The 21,997-nt window shown below is 43.3% G+C and overlaps 1 protein-coding gene across 1 annotated transcript; it reads left to right on the top strand.

Annotated features, from left to right (window-relative positions):
* Positions 1-2,108: 2,108 nt before the first annotated feature.
* Positions 2,109-21,425, top strand: si:dkey-246g23.4 (monocarboxylate transporter 2). Its single transcript, XM_031802134.1, has 5 exons — positions 2,109-2,232; positions 4,354-4,626; positions 9,262-9,405; positions 10,345-11,214; positions 20,003-21,425. The coding sequence occupies exons 2-5, from the start codon at positions 4,389-4,391 to the stop codon at positions 20,143-20,145; spliced, it is 1,395 nt and encodes a 464-aa protein (XP_031657994.1). The 5' UTR covers positions 2,109-2,232; positions 4,354-4,388; the 3' UTR covers positions 20,146-21,425.
* The last annotated feature ends 572 nt before the right edge of the window (positions 21,426-21,997 follow it).

Raw genomic sequence — 21,997 nt, 5'->3', positions numbered from 1 at the left:
GGGTGATCTTGATGTACCACTCAGTACTATAACATGCATTACATTTGATCCCATGAGAACAGGACACCAGCAACATCTGGATACAGAAAACAACCATCAGTTCACAATAATGAACACTGTAGGGGAATAAGACAGAGCTATCCAGTAGCACACATACAGACAACCGGACACCACCACAGGTCCTTTAGTACAGTATATTGCCTCTCCTCCTCCATATTCACCAGGAGGTCATGGGTTTCACCAACATGGATCCATTATTCAGGGTTCGTCCTGTATATGACCACTATCAATCAACTGTATTATTCAGCAGATGTATCCCCACCATATATGTATAATTCAATAATGTCTCACCACTATCAACCTTTTAGTATACTGACCAGCAGTTGAGATGTATTATTTACTGTCCCATCACCATGACCAAACAAGCTTTTCTGCAAAAGCTATTACTATGGAGCCACACAGACTTTCGCTTACGAGAAATCTTGTGTAATATTCAGTAATATGTAAAGATCTGTTGCCATAATACAGGCAGAGAGATCTGTTCCTTTCTAAATTACTATCCAACTGGGGAAGCAGCAGATGTATTTATTTCTCCATTCAAAGCTTTAAACCCCAAAACAGGAGATTCCAGAATAACTTTTACAAGAATTTAGAGGAGACTATCGAAATCCCTCATAGCTAATTATGACATAATTACATAATTACATAAAATATTTTGTTACCAGAATCCCTTGGAGTGAGAAATGATGCTATTTTAGCACTAGTCTGGCTCAGTGGGTTAAGTAAAAGATGTGAGACAGTGGAACAAAGCAAAGATTGACAAAAACAAACTATTTAGCAAAAGCTTCATTAATCAATACTGAAAATACTTAAAATACTAACATAATTACATAAAATATTTTGTTACCAGAATCCCTTGGAGTGAGAAATGATGCTATTTTAGCACTAGTCTGGCTCAGTGGGTTAAGTAAAAGATGTGAGACAGTGGAACAAAGCAAAGTTCGACAAAAACAAACTATTTAGCAAAAGCTTCATTAATCAATACTGAAAATACGAACTTTCTCATCCAGTTCAAAGCTGTATGTTTTCTTGGGGACAGATTTGGCCTTCCTTCCCAGCACACCACGTCACAGTCCCCCTCTGAGGTACAGGTAAACTGCTAGGGTCTAATCTGTGATTAAATATAGCTGGTCTCACAACTGTACAGTCAGTGCTACCAGTAACCCAGTAACTCAGTCTCTATTGCTCATTCAGCTTACAGAACACCATATTATCAGAGGAGAGAGGATCTCTTTCCCTCTGGCGCAAACAGGATAACAGAGTAGAAAAATCTGAAGGCACAGACTTATGCATGCGAGTGTCCTTACACAAAGATATGCTAGGAATGGGTTGAATATGTCTGGCCTGGTTATGAGAGTCCTCTTGTTTGGCTGAGTTACATGAGGTTACAGTTACCGTGCGTAGGGACATTACCAGTGCTTGTGACAGAGGCCCTGGTTTTGTAATCATCAACCTGTGATACAACACCTTTGGAATCATTGGGTTGAATAACAGAGTAGTATGCAAAAGTTATGAAAACACAGGAAAACACTGTACCGATAAAAATACAACAAAATGACTGAACAGGAATGCAAAATGAGACCAATCAATGTCCCTGAGACAGTATACTGACATATTGCATTGCACTTTGGTACTGTGGCAGTCTACACATGGCCTAGCTGTGATCATAACATGTCTCTCTGCCAAGTTTGTATGAACCTGAGGATGACAATATCATTTGCCCATACTGATATACATGTACATGTAAATAACGACCGGCATTTGACTCATTTTTACTAGTGTTAGGCAGCAGAGTGAGAGACTGGTTAAAAAGTAATGGTCACACTGGCCTGATAAACCCCTTATTCCTTTTATAATGCAAAGTTGCCCCTACCATATATGAAGTCCTCTGCAGATGATCTTTGCATGCTCAACTATGTTCATGAACTATATTAGTCCAACTCCTTGTAGAGTGAGGTATTGCAACCCCCCCCCCCCCCCCCCCCCCCCCCTCTGCCCCATCTTTAACCTTTGTATCCTAGCGGAGAATTAATGTGGTGTCTGTGCTAGTGAGTGTCAGTGTGATCTTTCTACCTACAAATCAGGACTGACTGAGCCAACCACTCATCAGACCACTATGACAGCTAAACCATCCATACAGTAGCTCTCATACTGTACTTCTGGTAACGGCAGGTCAGTGACTTTTTCAGGGGGTGTATGTTATCTCATAACACCTGTTGCAACAATTAAAATAAATTGCAATGTAATATTTCAGCTATTTAAAGTTCTGGCAATATCTCTGGAGTTCAGCGAAGCTGGCAACTATTTCAGATGGCAATAATAATGCTGTGTTGAAGGCTGCACTTCACACATCTGTTGTACTCTGGTGTAGATTACTTAAAGGTCGCGAACAGGGAAACCGTGATGTATGACAGGACTGGATGTTGCAATTTCAATTTGTTTGAGTTCTTTGTGTATCAGCAAATTTGCTTGAGGCGATCTTACTGCAGCGTCGAGCACACATTGCTTGACGTAGGCAATTCAAAGAACTGTTAGTAAAGAGTTGAGCTCCCCGCCCATTCAGACTATTTGCTCCCCTCCCACTTCCTGATAGTTTGACATGAAAAAGTACATGAAAATATTATGGGTGATGTTTTGGTCACTCAAAGGCTAATTTACGTGGGAATCAGCATGACTGTGAGAAAGCTTTAACAACAAGACTGATAATTCCACAAAATGGACATTGTAAGGTGTGATAATGATTCATTCAAGTCTTGCTATTGTGAGGCAATAAGTGATGAAACTAAGGTCAAGTTACATGTGTAATAGCACTGAGATCATTGTCTGAGACCACCGTACCTTCTCCGCTATGCAATCTGGTTTCCGAGCTGGTGCACCTCAGCCACGCTCAAGGACCTAAATGATATCATAACCTCCATCGAAAGGTTAGACAATACTGTGCAGCCGTCTTCATCAGCCTGGCCAGGCTTTCGACTCTGTCAATCACCGCATTCTTATCGGCAGACTCAACAGCCTTTGTTTCTCAAATGATTCTCGCCTGGATCACAAACTTCTTGTCAGATAGAGTTCAGTGTGTCAAATCGGAGGGCCTGTTGTCCGGACCTCTGGCAGTCTCTATGGGGGTGCCACAGGGTTCAAATCTCGGGCCAACTCTTTTATCTGTATACATCAATGATGTCGCTCTTGCTGCTGGTGATTCTCTAATCCACCTCTACGCAGATGACACCATTCTGTATACATCTGGCCCTTTTTTGGATATTGTGTTAACAAACCTCCAGACGAGGTTCAATGCCATACAACACTCCTTCCATGGCCTCCAACTGCTCTTAAATGCAAGTAAAATCAAATGCATGCTCTTTAACCAATCGATGCCTGCACCTGCCTGCCCGACTAGCATCACTACTCTGGAAGGTTCTGATTTAGAATATGTTGACAACTACAAATACCTAGGTGTCTGGTTACACTGTAAATTCTCCTTCCAGACTCACATTAAGCATCTCCAATCCAAAATTAAATCTAGAATATATCCTATTTTGCAACAAAGGCTCCTTCACTCATGCTGCCAAACATACCCTCGTAAAACTGATTATCCTACCGATCCTTGAATTCGGCGATGTCATTTACAAAATAGCCTCCAACACTCTACTCAGCAAATTGGATGCAGTCTATCACAGTGCCATCCGTTTTGTTACCAAAGCCCCATATACTACCCACCACTGCGACCTGTATGCTCTCGTTGGCTGGCCCTCGCATCATATTCATTGCGAAACCCACTGGTTCCAGGTCATCTATAACTCTTTGCTAGGTAAAGCCCCGCCTTATCTCAGCTCCCTGATCAGGATAGCAGCACCCACCCGTAGCACTCGCTCCAGCAGGTATATTTCATTGGTAATCCCCAAAGCCAACTCCTCCTTTGGCCGCCTTTCCTTACAGTTCTCTGTTGCCAATGACTGGAACGAATTGCAAAAATCACTGAAGTTGGAGACATATCTTATTCGATATTATGGTCTATTCATTGCCTTACCTCCCTAATCTTACTACATTTGCACACACTGTATATATACTTTTCTATTGTTTTTTGACTGTACATTTGTTTATCCCATTTGTAACTCTGTGTTGTTTGTGTCGCACTGCTTTACTTTATCTTGGCCAGGTCGCAGTTGTAAATGAGAACTTGTTCTCAACTGGCTTACCTGGTTAAATAAAGGTGAAATCACAACACCTGTTTAAACGGGATGGGCAGATATAAGAACAAATTGATATTATCTTATCTATTACTATATCTTACCATAGATGCTTGAGAAGAGCCTGTCAGCCTAAGGTTGGAGATGGACTCCCCAGTGAAGAGTGGGACTGTGCAGTACCGACAGCAGCTTACGGTGAGCCCCCCTGATGGAGGCTACGGATGGTTCATCCTGCTGGCCTGCTTCCTGGTGTTTGGGCTGACCTTTGGAGTGATCAAGGCCTTCGGAGTGTTCTACATGGAGATCCACGGCTACTTTGAGGCCACAGCAACAGGAACCTCCTGGATTACATCCATTGCTGTGGCAACCATACACTGTGGAGGTGAGAAACTTGATCGAAGGCAATTAAAACATGATTTTCCTTGAATTGTCCTTAACTTGTCCAATGAAATCGGACTTTCTTTAAAGTGAAATCTGAGTGAGTTAAACTAGTATTATTCAAGGCAAACATGGATCTAAATATAGGCTCCAACCCTTCTGGACATTTCTTTGACTATTACTACTATACTCATTTCTACTACATGTTTATGTCAGTTTATGTTTATGACATCATAACCGTCATCGATAAAAGACAGTACTGTGCAGCCGTCTTCATCGACCTGGCCAAGGCTGTCGACTCTGTCAATCATTGTATTCTTATCAGCAGACTCAAAAGCCTTGGTTTGTCTAATGACTGGCTCACGTGGTTCACTGTACACTCTCCTTCCAGACTCACATTAAGCATCTCCAATCCGGGCCTCCCGGGTGGTGCAGTGGTTAAGGGCGCTGTACTATCAGAGTCTCTGGGTTCGCGCCCAGGCTCTGTCGTAACCGGCCGTGACCGGGAGGTCCGTGGGGCGACGCACAATTGGCCTAGCGTTGTCCGGGTTAGGGAGGGCTTGGTCGGTAGGGATGTCCTTGTCTCATCGCGCACCAGCGACTCCTGTGGCGGGCCGGGCGCAGTGCGCGCTAACCAAGGTTGAAAAACTTGGTTGACACATTGGTTGACACATTGGTGCGGCTGGCTTCCGGGTTGGATGCACGCTGTGTTAAGAAGCAGTACGGCTGGTTGGGTTGTGTATCGGAGGACGCATGACTTTCAACCTTCGTCTCTCCCGAGCCCTTACGGGAGTTGTAGCGATGAGACAAGATTGTAGCTACTACAACAATTGGATACCACGAAAATTGGGGAGAAAAAGGGGGTAAAATAAAAAAATAAAAAAATAAAATAAAAAAAAGCATCTCCAATCCAAATCTCGAATCGGATTCCTATTTTGCAACAAAGCCTCCTTCACTCATGCTGCCAGACATACCCTTGTAAAACTGACCATCCTACCAATCCTTCGCTTCAGCGATGTCATTTACAAAATAGCCTCCAACACTCTACTCAGCAAATTGGATGCAGTCTATCACAATGCCATCCGTTTTGTCACCAAAGCCCCATATAGTACCCACCACTACAACCTGTATGCTCTCGTTGGCTGGTCCTCTCTACATATTCCCCAAACCCACTGGCTCCAGGTCATCTATAAGTCTTTGCTTGGTAAAGCTCCACCTTATCTCAGCTCACTGGTCACCATAGCAACACCCACCCGTAGCACGCACTCCAGCAGGTATATTTCACTGGTCATCCCTAAAGCCAACACCTCATTTGGCTGCCTTTCCTTCTAATTCTCTGCTGCCAATGACTGGAACGAATTGCAAAAACAACTGCAGTTGGAGACATAACTCCCTCACTAACTTCAAGCGTCAGCTGTCAGAGCAGCTTACTGATCGCTGCAACTGTACACAGCACACCTGTAAATAGCCCATCCAACCAACTACCTACCTTATCCCCATATTTGTTTTTGTTTTTCTGCTCTTTTGTACACCAGTAGTTCTACTTGCACATCCTCATCTGCACATATATCCCTGCAGTGTTCAATTGCTAAATTGTAATTACTTTGCCACAATTGGCCTATTTATTGCCTTACCTCCTTCCTTCATTTGTACAGATGTTTCTATTGTGTTGATGACTGTACGTCTGTTTAGCCCATTTGTAACTCTGTGTTGTTTTTGTTGCACTGCTTTGCTTTATCTTGGCCAAGTCGCAGTTGTAAATGAGAACTTCTCAACTGGCCTACCTGGTTAAATAAAGGTTAAATAAATATATAAACATTTCATGTCAGTCTTCTGAGATATTAGCCACCAGGTGTCAGTATAGAGTTGTAAGTAGCTGACAGCTTTAGCCAGGGTGATGTAGGGACACCTACAGTACCAGTCAAAAGTTTGGACAGACCTACTCATTCAAGGGTTTTTCTTTATTTTTACTGTTTTCTACATTGTATAATAATAGTGTAGACATCACAACTGAAATAACACGTATGGAATCATGTAGTAACCAAAGAAGTGTTAAACAAATCAAAATATATTTTATATTTGAGATTCTTCAAATAGCCACCCATCGCCTTGATGACAGCTTTGCACACTCTTGGCATTCTCTCAACCAGCTTCCCCTGGAATGTTTTTCCAACAGTCTTGAAGGAGTTCCCACATATGCTGAGCACTTGTTGGCTGCTTTTCCTTCACTCTGTGGTCCGACTCATCCCAAACCATCTCAATTTGGTTGAGGTTGGGGGATTGTGGAGGCCAGGTCATCTGATGCAGCACTCCATCACTCTCCTTTTTGGTTAAAAAGCCCAATGTAGAAAATAGTAAAAATAAAGAAAAACCCTTGAATGAGTAGGTGTTCTAAAACTTTGGACCGGTAGTGTAAATATAACTAGGAATAAAGTGACAGATAATTAACAGTATTAGCAGCGTATATAACGAGTCAAAACAGTTATTGCAAAAAGCGTCAGTGCAGATAGTCAGGGTAGCTATTTGATTAACTATTTAGCAGTCTTATGTATGTTCAGGGTCCTGTTTGATTCCAGACTTCGGTACAGTTTGCCAAACAGTAACAGAGAGAACGGTCTATGACTTGTGCGGCTGGAGTCGTTGACCATTTTTAGGGACTTCCTCTGACACCGCATGGTATAAATGTCCTGAATGGCAGGGAGCTTGGACCCCGTGATGTACTGGGCCATCCGCATTACCCTCTATAGCACCTTGCGGTAGGATACCAAGCCGTTGCCATACCATGTGGTGATGCAGCCAGTCAAGATGCTCTCAATGGTGCAGCTGTAGAACTTTTTGAGGATCTGAGGGCCCATGCCAAACATTTTCCTCCTCCTGAGTGGGAAGAGGCGTTGTTATGCCCTCTTCACAATTGTGTTGGTGTGTTTGGACCACGATAGATTCTTAGTGATGTGGACACCAAGGAACTTGAAGCTCTCAACCCGCTCCATTGCACCCCTGTCGATGTGAATGGGGGCATGCTCAGCCCTCCATTTCCTGTGCTCACAATCAACTCCTTTGTTTTGCTGACGTTGAGGGAGAGGTTGTTGTCCTGGCACCACACTGCCAGGTCTCTGACGTCCTTCCTATAGGCTGTCTCATCGTTGTCGGTGATCAGGCCTACCACCGTAGTGTCGTCGGGCAAACTTAATAATGGTGTTGGAGTCGTGCTTGGCCACGCAGTTGTGGGGTAACAGTCAGCACCCTTAAGAGGCCCCCGTATTGATGGTCAGCGTGGCGGATAAGTTGTTGCCTACCCTCACCACCTGGGGTTATCCTGTCAGGAAGTCCAGGATCCAGTTGCAGAGGGAGGTTTTCAGTCCCAGGGTCCTTAGCTTAGTAATGAGCTTGGAAGGCACTATGGTGTTGAATGTTGAGCTGGATAAGGACATCTTCAACAGACCCAACAATCTGTGTTAATTAAACTAGTTAGTTTTGAAATAGAGTACAAAATGGTTTGTTATTTTTTTAACGTTACATTGAAATGCCGGCATGATGCTCTGACTAAGCTATGATCAGAAAGTGGACATGTGCATATCGATGCATTATGAATATCTGAGTATGCAGTGTTGGAAGATAGAATGTAATCTATTCTGGAGTAGGATTTATGTCTAGCAGAGTAAAAACGAAATTGTCTAGACGTAGGGATATGTCAGTGAGATTAAAATCCCTGACCAGGTTGCTAAATGCCACCGACACGGGTGTGAAAGCCAAAGTTAATAAAATGGCATTCATATCCGCACGTATGATCAGAGAAAAACCTGTAATATTTGCCACCAACACGGTTAGATTTTAAAAAATAAATACATTTTAAGTAGGCTCATACTGGGTTGGAGTATATACTGATGTGAAAGTCATTTTCCTACCTAAGATTGCAGTTTTGTTATATGATATACGATTTCCTACCGTCAGCGCTACCATATTTTCTCAGAACAGTCCATGTTAAACTACGTCTCATGACAACAAGGGAGCCACGAGTTTTGGGATCTACAGAAGATGACACTGCAACATAATGCCTTTTTGCAAATCTTTGGGCATCAGATTATTTTAGGTGCGACTCTTGAATGAATATAACATAAACGTTATGTCTACAAAAGGAATCTAAGCAGGCCGCTCGTTTATTTTGGCCATTCATCCTATTAACATTCCATCTTGCTAGCTGTAGTGTTGTTAAGTGATATATTAGAAAGTAATCTTGTGCATGAAATTTTAAGAAAAAGCTAAAATAAATCGCCTAGTCGCCTGACCCCCACTCTAGAAGCACAATGTTTTGCTGAAGCTCACCACTCTCATTTCTGACCTGAGTTTTTGGAGTGTGTAATTGATGCCACCTCAGTCAAAGAGTAAAAACCACAAGAAAACAAATCTATAAGAGAAATGGAGTGTACATGAAGAGCACGAAGATGTGTTGATGAGAAATGGATAAATGAATCAAACTAGTTGCAATCAGATGAGAGCGCAGACTAACAGGATTACAATAGAATATGGAAATGTAATCAGCACTGTAAACTTCACATCAGTTGAGAACTCTTGGCTGCATACGTCTTTCACAAAGTGTTGATGCTGAGTCTGACTGTCTGTCCTGTGTTTCCTTGTCTAGCCCCCATGGCGTCTGCTCTGAGTGCTCGCTACAGCCACCGGGCCGTGGTGATGATAGGGGGTCTACTGAGCTGTGTGGGGATGGTGGCTGGGGCTTTCGCACAGAACCTGGTTCAACTTTACATCACTGTTGGGCTCCTAACCGGTAAGTACAAACACACATAGATCAGGTATGCAAATTATTTAGGACCCAAAAAGTGATAAAACATTTTTTTTTCACTTTTTTTGTTTTTCGTTGTTGTTGTGAATAACAAGTAGATAATACGCCTTTAATTAATCTCAAAACTCCTTACTTTCTAAACCGCAATAGATAGAGAAAATAGTGTCCTAGGGCAGGGGGAGTTGGGCTCTTTAGTCTGCATTTAAGGTTTATCATGACATATAATGTTAATCTCAGTCTCCCCAGACAGGAATACATAGAACATGGTAATTAACATTATTTATAATTTGTTTGCCAAATTCCATTTTCTCAGATTCGTTATTCCAGGTCTGGGATTTTTCCAATTTTTTTTCTGTTTTTCACTTTAACAACATACTTTTTAAAAATGGAAAAATAACCACATTTGATATTATAAGGCCACAAGAATGTTTACACTAAATCAGGAGACTACTTTTGAGGTCTGGGGGGGGGGGTAAAGGTGAAGATGACCTTTAATTCAACTGTGCACCAGCTAGAGACCATTGAGTTTGGAGCTAGCGGTTCTTGCAGCGATGTTTCATGTGATGGGAAGAGTTTGCAAAGCAAATGCCCACCCGATGATACAAATACTCATGATATCATTCTGCTAGGTAGGCCTAGTCAACATTTCATTGAGAAGGTTTTCGGGGAAAGTATTTTTAGAAATGCCTGTTTAGGCATGCTAACTGGCTACACAACTTCACACAGGCGCATTGAAACAGACATTACTTCTTCAGAAAGTTGAAGGAAATACGAATCATTGATGAATTCTGTTCATGATTTATGAGAATTGACTGCAATTTAACTATGTTTCTAATAAGTTCAATCCCCCAATCCCAATCTTTCCTTAAATTAATTATTTCTCCAGTCCCACACACAGTGCTGTGGTCTTTACTTGCCCTGTAGGTTTTGGTTATGCCCTGACCTGGACCCCCACAGTGACCATGGTGGGCTGGTATTTTGAGAAGAGGAGGCCCATGGCCAACGCCTTGGCCAGCGCAGGAGAGTGCATCATCACCTTCCTGTTTACTCCACTGTTCCAGCTGCTGGTGGACCACTACTCCTGGAGGGGGGCCATGTTGGTGCTGGGGGGCCTGCAGCTCAACCTGTGTGTTTGTGGGATGTTACTGCGCCCCCTGAACACCCCCACTAAGCTGCCTCCCAAGGAGGTCAGAGAGGAGGAAGGAGACTTGACGTTGGATGCCTTGCCCCAGACTAAATCCAGCTCTGAGGGGACAGTGGAGCGGACAGGCAAGGCCCAAGCCCAGAAGGCCAGAAAGGCTGAGCTATGGAGCAAAGTCCTGCGCTACGTGGACTACACACTCATCACCAACCCCCGCTTCATGGTCTACTCCATGTTCGGAGTGTTTGCTGCTTTGGGCTTTTTTGCCCCGGCCCTCTTCCTTGTGCCCTATGCCCGGAGCCAGGGAGTGGATGAGTATCAGGCGACTGCCCTCATGTCCATCTCAGCAGTTCTGGACCTGACGGGCCGGGTGTTCTTCGGCTGGGTGGCCAACCTGCATCTAGTGGAGATGGTGCAGCAGCTGACTGCCACTGTGATCTTGCTGGGTATAGTCCTGCTGCTGTGTCCCCTCGCCTCCTCCTTCCTTGAGCTGGCTGCCTTCAGTTCAGCCTATGGCCTGGTGTACGGGGCCACCGTCTCCATCCACATCACCGTGCTGGCTGAGGTGGTAGGCGTGCAGCGGCTGGGGAGTGCCCTCGGCTTCTTCATGCTCATCCGCAGCAGCGGTGGCCTCCTGGGGCCGCCCATCGCAGGTGAGCTCATCTGTCATTAGCTCAAGGGTATTCTCTATGACCTTGTCTCTGGTTGTGCAATTCCAAAAGGCATTTGCTTATAGAAAATGTAATCTTAAGTTATGAACTGTGTGATTACTGTAAACATGTTCTGGTTTTAATTGAACATAACTTCATGTAGCTAACCATTGAGGGATTTGAGCTCTTCCTTCGAATGGTCATCCTCCAGTAGATGATGGCTTTTACTAACATTCATATACAGAGATCCTATATTCAGAGACGGTGCACAAATATACAGTGGGGAGAACAAGTATTTGATACACTGCCGATTTTGCAGGTTTTCCTACTTACAAAGCATGTAGAGGACTGTAATCTGTATCATAGGTACACTTCAACTGTGAGAGACAGAATCTAAAACAAAATTCCAGAAAATCACATTTTATGATTTTTAAGTAATTAATTAGCATTTTATTGCATGACATAAGTATTTGATACATCAGAAAAGCAGAACTTAATATTTGGTACAGAAACCTTTGTTTGCAATTACAGAGATTATACGTTTCCTGTAGTTCTTGACCAGGTTTGCACACACTGCAGCAGGGATTTTGGCCCACTCCTCCATACAGACCTTCTCCAGATCCTTTAGGTTTCGGGGCTGTCGCTGGGCAATATGGACTTTCAGCTCCCTCCAAAGATTTTCTATTGAGTTCAGGTCTGGAGATGGGCTAGGCCACTCCAGGACCTTGAGATGCTGTTGCCCTGGCTGTGTGTTTCGGGTCGTTGTCATGCTGGAAGACCCAGCCACAACCCCTCTTCAATGTTCTTACTGAGGGAAGGAGGTTGTGGGCCAAGATCTCGCGATACATGGCCCCATCCATCCTCCCCGCAATATGGTGCAGTCGTCCTGTCCCCTTTGCAGAAAAGCATCCCCAAAGAATTATGTTTCCACCTCCATGCTTCACAGTTGGGATGGTGTTCTTGGGGTTGTACTCATCCTTCTTTTCCTCCAAACACGGCGTGTGGAGGTTGGACCAAAAAGCTCTATTTTTGTCTCATCAGACCACATGACCTCCTCCCATTCCTCCTCTGGGTCATCCAAATGGTCATTGGCAAACTTCAGACGGGCCTGGACATGCGATGGCTTGAGCAGGGGGACCTTGCGTGCGCTGCAGGATTTTAATCCATGATGACGTAGTGTGTAACTAATGTTTTAGACTGTGGTCCCAGCTCTCTTCAGGTCATTGACCAGGTCCTGCCGTGTAGATCTGGGCTGATTCCTCACCTTCCTCATGATCATTGATGCCCCACGAGGTGAGATCTTGCATGGAGCCCCAGACCGAGGGTGATTGACCGTCATCTTGAACTTCTTCCAGTTTCTAATAATTGTGCCAACAGTTGTTGCCTTCTCACCAAGATGCTTGCCTATTGTCCTGTAGCCCAATCCCAGCCTTGTGCAGGTCTACAATTTTATCCCTTATGTCCTTACACAGCTCTCTGGTCTTGGCCATTGTGGAAAGGTTGGAGTCTGTTTGATTGAGTGTGTGGACAAGTGTCTTTTATACAGGTAACGTGTTCAAACAGGTGCAGTTAATACAGGTAAGGAGTGGAGAACAGGAGGGTTCTTCAAGATAAACTAACAGGTCTGTGAGAGCCGGAATTCTTACTGGTCGGTAGGTGATCAAATACTTATGACATGCAATAAAATGCAAATTAATTACTTAAAAATCATACAGTGTGATTTTCTGGATTTTTTTTTGATTCCGTCTCTCACAGTTGAAGTGTACCTATGATAAAAATTACAGACCTCTACATGCTTTGTAAGTAGGAAAACCTGTAAAATCGGTGTGTCAAATACTTGTTCTCCCCACTGTATATCATTGTGCTTTACAGTTAATTTCATGGGCTATTGACCCCATAATAAATGTATTTCTCTGGGATGGGTTTCCTCTCCATTGACTTCCCCTTCTAGCACACACACTCCACTCCAGCTCTTTGTCTGAATGTAAAATAATGTTTCACAGATCATGATTCTTCAAAGACCTTGTGAACAACTGCATGCACAGCATTGGGTAAAAATATAAATAGCAAAGGTACTCTTAAATGATAACTCTGTTGGATCACAAACCAAAAACACACAATACAACATCGTGGAAGAATACCAACAGTATAATAGACGTGCCCCACTGACTTCAGAAAGGCTCTGATAACCATAGCATTTGGGGTTGATTACTAAGGTGGTGATATTTTGCCTCTCTGGTCTAAACAATAGCAGTAAATATAGGCTGCCAAATCAGGTCTTGGCTTAGCACCACACAGTTCGGGGCATGCCAGAAAGTGTTTTGCCTCAGAGCACCTTCAACACTACATCAGGTGGAAAAACCTCTTATGTCAAACTCTGGCCCGGTCACCAAAGAAAAAACATGACTTTAATTGTGGCTATAGCTATTCCAGGAGACAATTAACTGAGTTTCTAATTTTCCTGTCAGTAATAGAGAAGAGACATGAGTTGCTGAAGTTTGGAGAGGCTGGATTTCAGGAGGAAGGAATGTAGTTCTCACTGTATCATAACGATCCGTGTAATTGCTTTGTAAATTAATGTAGGCCTGATCCAGTTTGTAAGGGGGAACCATATTGTTTCTCGGACAGATTTCAGTTCCACCCAGATGCCGGAAGTCCTTTCTCTCTCTCTTTCTCCATTACTCCTTCCTCTGATTAAACACTACTGCTGAGAGAGAGGGGGGGGGGCTTAGCAGAGAGACTACAGCCCAGGAATCATTATCAACACAATTAAAGCTCTGGATTAGCACAGTATCAAAATATCAGATCACCAAATTTTGTTTCAAGTTAATTTACAAGGCTATTAAGATACAGAAAATGTAGCTAAATCAAAGTGTTATGTTGATTATCCCTTCCCTTATTTTCCGGGGAAATTTGACCTGGAACAGAGTTTGAAATCACTAAAATACTATTTTAAGTAATTATTCCACCAAATCAAACCAAATTTGATTTGTCACACAAAAAAGGTTTGCAGATGTTAATGCGAGTGTAGCGAAATGCTTGTGCTTCTACTCCCTCTGCTGTTTCCCGAAGTCCACGATAATCTCCTTTGTTTTGTTGATGTTGAGTGTGAGGTTATTTACCTGACACCACACTCCGAGGGCCCTCACCTCCTCCCTGTAGGCCGTCTCGTCGTTGTTGCTAATCAAGCCTACCACTGTAGTGTCGTCTGCAAACTTGATGATTGAGTTGGAGGCTTGCATGGCCATGCAGTCATGGGTGAACAGGGAGTACAGGAGAGGGCTGAGAACGCACCATTGTGGGGCCCCAATTTTGAGGATCAGCGGGGTGGAGATGTTGTATCCTACCCTCACCACCTGGGGGCGGCCCATCAGGAAGTCCAGGACCCAGTTGCACAGGGCGGGGTCGAGACCCTGGGTCTCGAGCTTAATGACGAGTTTGGAGGGTACTATGGTGTTAAATGCTGAGCTGTAGTCGATGAACAGCATTCTTACATTTTGATTTATTTGTTTATTTCACCTTTATTTAACCAGGTAGGCAAATGCGACCTGGCCAAGATAAAGTAAAGCAGTTCGACACATTCAACAGCACAGAGTTACACATGGAGTAACACAAACATACAGCCAATAATACAGTAGAAAAATAAGTCTATATACAATGTGAGCAAATGAGGTGAAATAAGGGAGGTAAAGGCAAAAAAGGCCATGGTGGCGAAGTAAATACAATATAGCAAGTGAAACACTGGAATGGTAGATTTGCAGTGGAAGAATGTGCAAGGTAGAGATAGAAATAATGGGGTGCAAAGGAGCAAAATAAATAAATAAATATAGTAAGGGGAGAGGTAGTTGTTTGGGCTAAATTATAGATGGGCTATGTACAGGTGCAGTAATCTGCGAGCTGCTCTGACAGCTGGTGCTTAAAGCTAGTGAGGGAGATAAGTGTTTCCAGTTTCAGAGATTTTTGTAATTCGTTCCAGTCATTGGCAGCAGAGAACTGGAAGGAGAGGCAGCCAAAGGAAGAATTGGTTTTTGGAGTGACCAGAGAGATATACCTGCTGGAGCGCATGCTACAGGTGGGTGCTGCTATGGTGACCAGTGAGTTGAGATAAGGGGGGACTTTAGCTAGCAGGGTCTTGTAGATGACCTGGAGCCAGTGGGTTTGGCGACGAGTGTGAAGCGAGGGCCAACCAACGAGAGTGTACATGTCGCAGTGGTGGGTACTATATGGGGCTTTGGTGACAAAACGGATGGCACTGTGATAGACTGCATCCAATTTATTGAGTAGGGTATTGGGGGGTATTGGCTATTTTGTAAATGACATCGCCGAAGTCGAGGATCAGTAGGATGGTCAGTTTTACAAGGGTATGTTTGGCAGCATGAGTGAATGATGCTTTGTTGCGAATTAGGAAGCCAATTCTAGATTTAACTTTGGATTGGAGATGTTTGATGTGAGTCTGGAAGGAGAGTTTACAGTCTAGCCAGACACCTAGGTATTTGTAGTTGTCCACATATTCTAAGTCAGAACCGTCCAGAGTAGTGATGTTGGATGGGCGGGCAGGTGCAGGCAGCGATCGGTTGAAGAGCATGCATTCAGTTTTACTTGTATTTAAGAGCAATTGGAGGCCACGGAAGGAGAGTTGTATGGCATTGAAACTCGTCTGGAGGGTTGTTAAAACCTGTTGGTGTTAGGGGGCAGTATTTTCATTTTTGGGAAAAAAACGTTCCCGTTTTAAACGGGATATTTTGTCAGGAAAAGATGCTAGAATATGCATATAATTGACAGCTTTGGATAGAAAACGTTTCCAAAAGTGTAAAGATATTGTCTGTGAGTATAACAGAACTGATGTAGCAAGCGAAAGCCTGAGAAAAATCCAATCCGGAAGTGCCCCAGGTTTTGAAAGCGCTGTGTTCCAATGACTCCCTATATGGCTGTGAATGTACCATCAACGAGCTTACGCATTCTACGTATTCCCCAAGGTGTCTACAGCATTGTGACGTAGTGTTACGCATTTCTGTTGAAGAATAGCCGTATGGGGGCACATTGCGTAAGTGGTCACATGGTGGCTCCGAGAGAGATTCTCGCGTAAAGTACAGAGGTAGCCATTACTCCAATCGGTCCTAGAGAAAAAGGAATTGTCCCGACGGATATATTATCAAATAGATACAGTGCCTTGCGAAAGTATTCGGCCCCCTTGAACTTTGCGACCTTTTGCCACATTTTAGGCTTCAAACATTAAGATATAAAACTGTATTTTTTTGTGAAGAATCAACAACAAGTGGGACACGATCATGAAGTGGAACGACATTTATTGGATATTTCAAACTTTTTTAACAAATCAAAAACTGAAAAATTGGGCGTGCAAAATTATTCAGCCCCTTTTCTTTCAGTGCAGCAAACTCTCTCCAGAAGTTCAGTGAGGATCTCTGAATGATCCAATGTTGACCTAAATGACTAATGATGATAAATACAATCCACCTGTGTGTAATCAAGTCTCCGTATAAATGCACCTGCACTGTGATAGTCTCAGAGGTCCGTTAAAAGCGCAGAGAGCATCATGAAGAACAAGGAACACACCAGGCAGGTCCGAGATACTGTTGTGAAGATGTTTAAAGCCGGATTTGGATACAAAAAGATTTCCCAAGCTTTAAACATCCCAAGGAGCACTGTGCAAGCGATAATATTGAAATGGAAGGAGTATCAGACCACTGCAAATCTACCAAGACCTGGCCGTCCCTCTAAACTTTCAGCTCATACAAGGAGAAGACTGATCAGAGATGCAGCCAAGAGGCCCATGATCACTCTGGATGAACTGCAGAGATCTACAGCTGAGGTGGGAGACTCTGTCCATAGGACAACAATCAGTCGTATATTGCACAAATCTGGCCTTTATGGAAGAGTGGCAAGAAGAAAGCCATTTCTTAAAGATATCCATAAAAAGTGTTGTTTAACGTTTGCCACAAGCCACCTTGGAGACACACCAAACATGTGGAAGAAGGTGCTCTGGTCAGATGGGCAGTGTGCAGTGTGATTGTGATTGCGTTGTCTGTGGGCCTATTGGGGCGGTAAGCAAATTGGAGTGGTCCGCGACGGGGATGGTTTTCCTTTTGTAGTCAGTGATTGACTGTAGACTTTGCCACATACCTCTCGTGTCTGAGCCGTTGAATTGCGACTTAACTTTGTCTCTATACTGACGCTTAGCTTGTTTGATTGCCTTGCGGAGGGAATAGCTACACTTGTTTGTCGGTCATGTTTCCGGTCACCTTGCCCTGATTAAAAGCAGTGGTTCACAATTTCAGTTTTGCACGAATGCTGCCATCAATCCACGGTTTCTGATTGGGGAAGGTTTTAATTGCTAATTAAGTCGCTCACTGAATCAGCGTATTCATCAATGTTATTGTCCAATGCTATGTGGAACATATCCCAGTCCATGTGATCGAAGCAATCTTGAAGCGTGGAATCCGATTGGTCGGACCAGCGTTGAACAGACCTGAGCACGGGTGCTTCCTGTTTTAGTTTCTGTCTATAGGCTGGGAGCATCAAAATGGAGTCGTGGTCAGATTTTCCGAAAGGAGTGCGGGGAAGGGCTTTGTATGCGTTGCGGAAGTTAGAATAATGATCCAGGGTTTTGCCAGCCCAGGTCGCGCATTCGATGTGCTGATAAAATTTAGGGAGCCTTGTTTTCAGATTAGCCTTGTTAAAATCCCCAGTTACAATAAATGCACCCTCAGGATATGTGGTTTCCAGTTTACATAGAGTCAAATGAAGTTCGTTCAGGGCCGTCGATGTGTCTGCTTGGGGGGATATACACGACTGTGATTATGATCGAAGAGAATTCTCTTGGTAGATAATGCGGTCAGCATTTGATTGTAAGGAATTCTAGGTCAGGTGAACAAAAATAATTGAGTTCCTGTATGTTGTTATGATCACACCACGTCTCGTTAATCATAAGGCATACATACCTTGTTGTCAAGAGACTGGACATTGGCAAGTACTCGGGAGCGGTGCGCGATGTGCCCGTCTACGGAGCCTGACCAGAAGACCGCGCCGCCTGCCCTTTCATGTTTTGGGTCGCCGGCTGGGATTCGATCCATTGTCCTGGGACCAAACAGAGGATTCGCTTCGGGAAAGTCGTATTCCTGTTGTAATGTTGTTGAGTTGACGTTGCTCTTATATCCAATATTTCCTCCCAATTGTTTGTAATAAACTTAAGATTTCCTGGGGTAACAATGTAAGAAATAACACATAAAAAAACGAAATACTGCATAGTTTCCTAGGAACGTGAAGCGAGGCTGCCATCTCTGTCGGCGCTGGAAGTAGTGACCCTTCGAAACTCAGCAAAAAAAGAAACGTCCTCTCACTGTCAACTGAGTTTATTTTCATCAAACTTAACAGGTGTAAATATTTGTATGAACATAACAAGATTCAACAACTGAGACAAAAACTAAACAAGTTCCACAGACATGTGACTAACAGAAATTGAATAATGTGTCCCTGAACAAAGGGGGGGGTCAAAATCAAAAGTAACAGTCAGTATATGGTGTGGGGAATGGCCCTAGCCCTCACCCTCTGATCCAACGGGTCCCAGACGTGCTCAATGGGATTGCGATTTGGGTTCTTTGCTGGCCATGGCAGAACACTGACATTCCCACCTTGCAGGAAATCATGTACAGAACGAGCAGTATGGCTGGTGGCATTGTCATGTCAGGATGAGCCTGCAGGAAGGGTACCACATGAGGGAGGAGGATGTCTTCCCTGTAACACAGCACTGAGATTGCCTGCAATGACAACAAGCTCAGTCAGATGATGCTGTGACACACCACCCCAGACCATGACGGACCCTCCACCTCCAAATCGATCCCGCTCCTTTATCTTTGAAAGACAGGGTATTTTCTTGCTGAGTTTACTTTCCTAAGTATGTCTCTCAAGCTTGTAAAACACATTATATATATATATTATATATATATATATATATATATATATATACAGTATGTATACAGTATATATATGTATACCGTATGTATATGTATACAGTATGTATATTTCTCTATGATGCTCAGAGGTTGAGCAACACAGATTTGAATTTGACCCACAAGTTTACCTTAGTGTACATAACATTTGAGCAGTGTGTCCTAGAAACAAGCTTCTTTCTGAGCAGGAATGTTGCAACCATGCTGATCACATAGATATATGTTTGATTTCCCTATGATGCTCAGAAGCTCAGCAACACTGATCTGAATCCAATTTTAAGTCAATTTGACCTTGACCTTTGTGCTAGAGACTAACGGTCTTATGTGCAGTAAAGATATATCCATGATGATCATACACATAAATAACTAAATAAGTATGTTTCCCTGTGATATTCAAAGGCCGAGGGACAGAAATTACATAGATGTCATAAAATGTTATAATTTGATTAATTTATGACTTTGGTACAGTAATCAAACATTTAGGAAAAATAATTGAACAACTGGTCTATCAACTCAGGGAAAAAAGCATATGAAAAAGGACATTCTCAGCTACCGGAAAATACATTTTAGGAGATTAAAATCATACATTTATGAGCTTGATGTACTTACTGTACGGGTCAAATTGACCGTAGGCCGAATCGGACATAAAGGAAGGGTTAATAGCAAGATATGCGTTGGCCTGTGGTGTTCTTTAACAGCTTAGTGTGTGGCAATAGAAAGCAATCCTTAGTGAGGGGAACAAATTCCTTATATCCCATAATTACGGAAGATGACAATACATGCATGGACATGGTAATAATTGTGTCCATCTTTCATTCACCCAGGATTCCTTATTGACAAGATGAGTGACTATGGGACAGGCTTCCTCATGGCAGGCGTGGCCCTCCTCATCTCTGCCCTCTTTCTGCTCCTGCTGCACCAGATGAACCGCAGGGCTCAGGGGTCAGCCAGGACGGGACATGTATGATTCGCCTATGGACAGGCAGAAGGGGGAGGAGCTGTGGAAGTGGACGGTATAGCACAGCAAAAAGGACTGTACAGACTGGGAGTACGAGGATGGAGATTGTCTTTGTAACTGTAGGTGAGAGAATGAGGTGGAGAGGAGAGAAGACGGGGGGGGGGGGGGGGGCTGAACAGACAAGGACCTCAACAGAATAGTGACAATCACATTCCTTCTTCTGAAGATTTATCATCTAAACTGTTTCTGCAGAAACTAGTGCCTTATTCACTCACACAACACTGGCAGACACCTCTTTTCTTCACAGAGTTTAAATGAGCTAATAAGGAAAACTCTACCAGATGGTCTCAAGTATCACAACAACTATGCAGTGATTCACTTTTGACTCATAACAAAACACAAAATGTGATAATGACCAAAAAGGTGCAATCCTCCACAACAATGCTTTGTAGGACATGTGTAGTGCTTCTGATATGACTCATTCAAATAGCTGGGACAGGTTTGATAACACTTACTCCCTCTAGTGGAGCTTAGACGTATTTTAAAGTAGAGTCTATGGCTAAACTCAGTGGGGATCATGTCTGAATATATTTATTGCTGGAGCTGGCACTAACTCAAATTAGTTAGATAATGAGTTTAGCAGTTGTAAATAGTTTAGTGGATCAGTAGTAATAGGGGGAATAACCTTTGCAGTAGTAAATTGTAAAATCTACAGCTGAACAAACAATGTACATACACATTAACTCATTGTCATCCTCCCAACATGAGACATTTAAGGGGAAATTAGATTGTGTACTGTGTACTGCAACAAATGAAGTGTTTTCCATTTACTCTGCTCTACAATGTTTTTTGCAAAATATACATCCAAGATAAGTAAACTCCACAAAACTGCAATAACACAGGCACTCTGATAAAAATCTTACCGCTGGACTAATACAAATACGCCTAAATAAACTAGAAACGGAGGTTTAGCTAAAGCCAGCTGTTCCATAAACACTTGCTTGGGAATCTCCCACCACATGCAAACAAACACACACATGCACGCACGTACAAAGGCATACCGTCACGTACACATGCACGCACGTTCACACACCAGGACCCTTTGGGTGCGTGAAATGGCCGACTGCCAAGTGATAGAGCCCACCTATTATCTTTTACAGAAGACTACCAGATCAAACAAACAAATTACCACAGCATTTCCATCCCATGGAACTAAAACTCCTATTCTCTGTTGTAAGTGTCTGTTTCATCTTTTGATCACTTTCCAGTATAAACTATCTAAACCCACATCTCCCTTTCTTGTTTGAGCATATTGTACGCATTGTAAAAATACACGTTGATACTGTATCAGGCAAACATTCTTCAAGGTCCCACATGTGAAAACTTTTCTGAGCATCATATTTCCTCATTCAACTACACAAGCCCTCAGTGCTGTTCTGGAAAAAATGGTACAGTAGGCTCATTCGGCAAATGAAGATAACTGTGGGAATCCGCTTGAATTGCATACAGCCGCTGAAAGGTATAGCGTGACACATATGCTTAAGTTATGATGAAGGGATGGTAAAAAGTAGGACAAATAAAGGCCTCCTGCCTTGTCATTACAGGGAGAGAGGAGAGAATGATACCTTGGGAAAGTGGGACATGGGACCTCAGGTGACCTCAGTCTTCAACTCTTATAAAGCAGGAAGACCGAGTCCTTTGGAGTCCTAAAGAACTCAATAGGATCTCCGATCCATCTCCCCTCCCATTCCCCCCAGTCCCTACCACATCCCCAACCCTAATCAACCCCCCTTCACTTTGACCTCACTGTTGGACTCCAGGGAAGAATGTCGCTATAGTAACTACAAGTTTAAATGTTTGC

Source organism: Oncorhynchus kisutch, linkage group LG22 (assembly GCF_002021735.2).
Source record: "Oncorhynchus kisutch isolate 150728-3 linkage group LG22, Okis_V2, whole genome shotgun sequence".
In the NCBI taxonomy this organism is placed as follows: domain Eukaryota; kingdom Metazoa; phylum Chordata; class Actinopteri; order Salmoniformes; family Salmonidae; genus Oncorhynchus; species Oncorhynchus kisutch.
This window is presented reverse-complemented; position numbering and strand designations above follow the sequence as displayed.

Bases quoted from the DNA above. Each gene is read 5' to 3' on its own strand.
- si:dkey-246g23.4 (XM_031802134.1), top strand. From the start codon at position 4,389: ATGGACTCCCCAGTGAAGAGTGGGACTGTGCAGTACCGACAGCAGCTT. The intron at 4,627-9,261 runs GTGAGAAACTTG...TTCCTTGTCTAG, and splicing joins GGCAACCATACACTGTGGAG to CCCCCATGGCGTCTGCTCTG. The intron at 9,406-10,344 runs GTAAGTACAAAC...CTTGCCCTGTAG, and splicing joins CACTGTTGGGCTCCTAACCG to GTTTTGGTTATGCCCTGACC.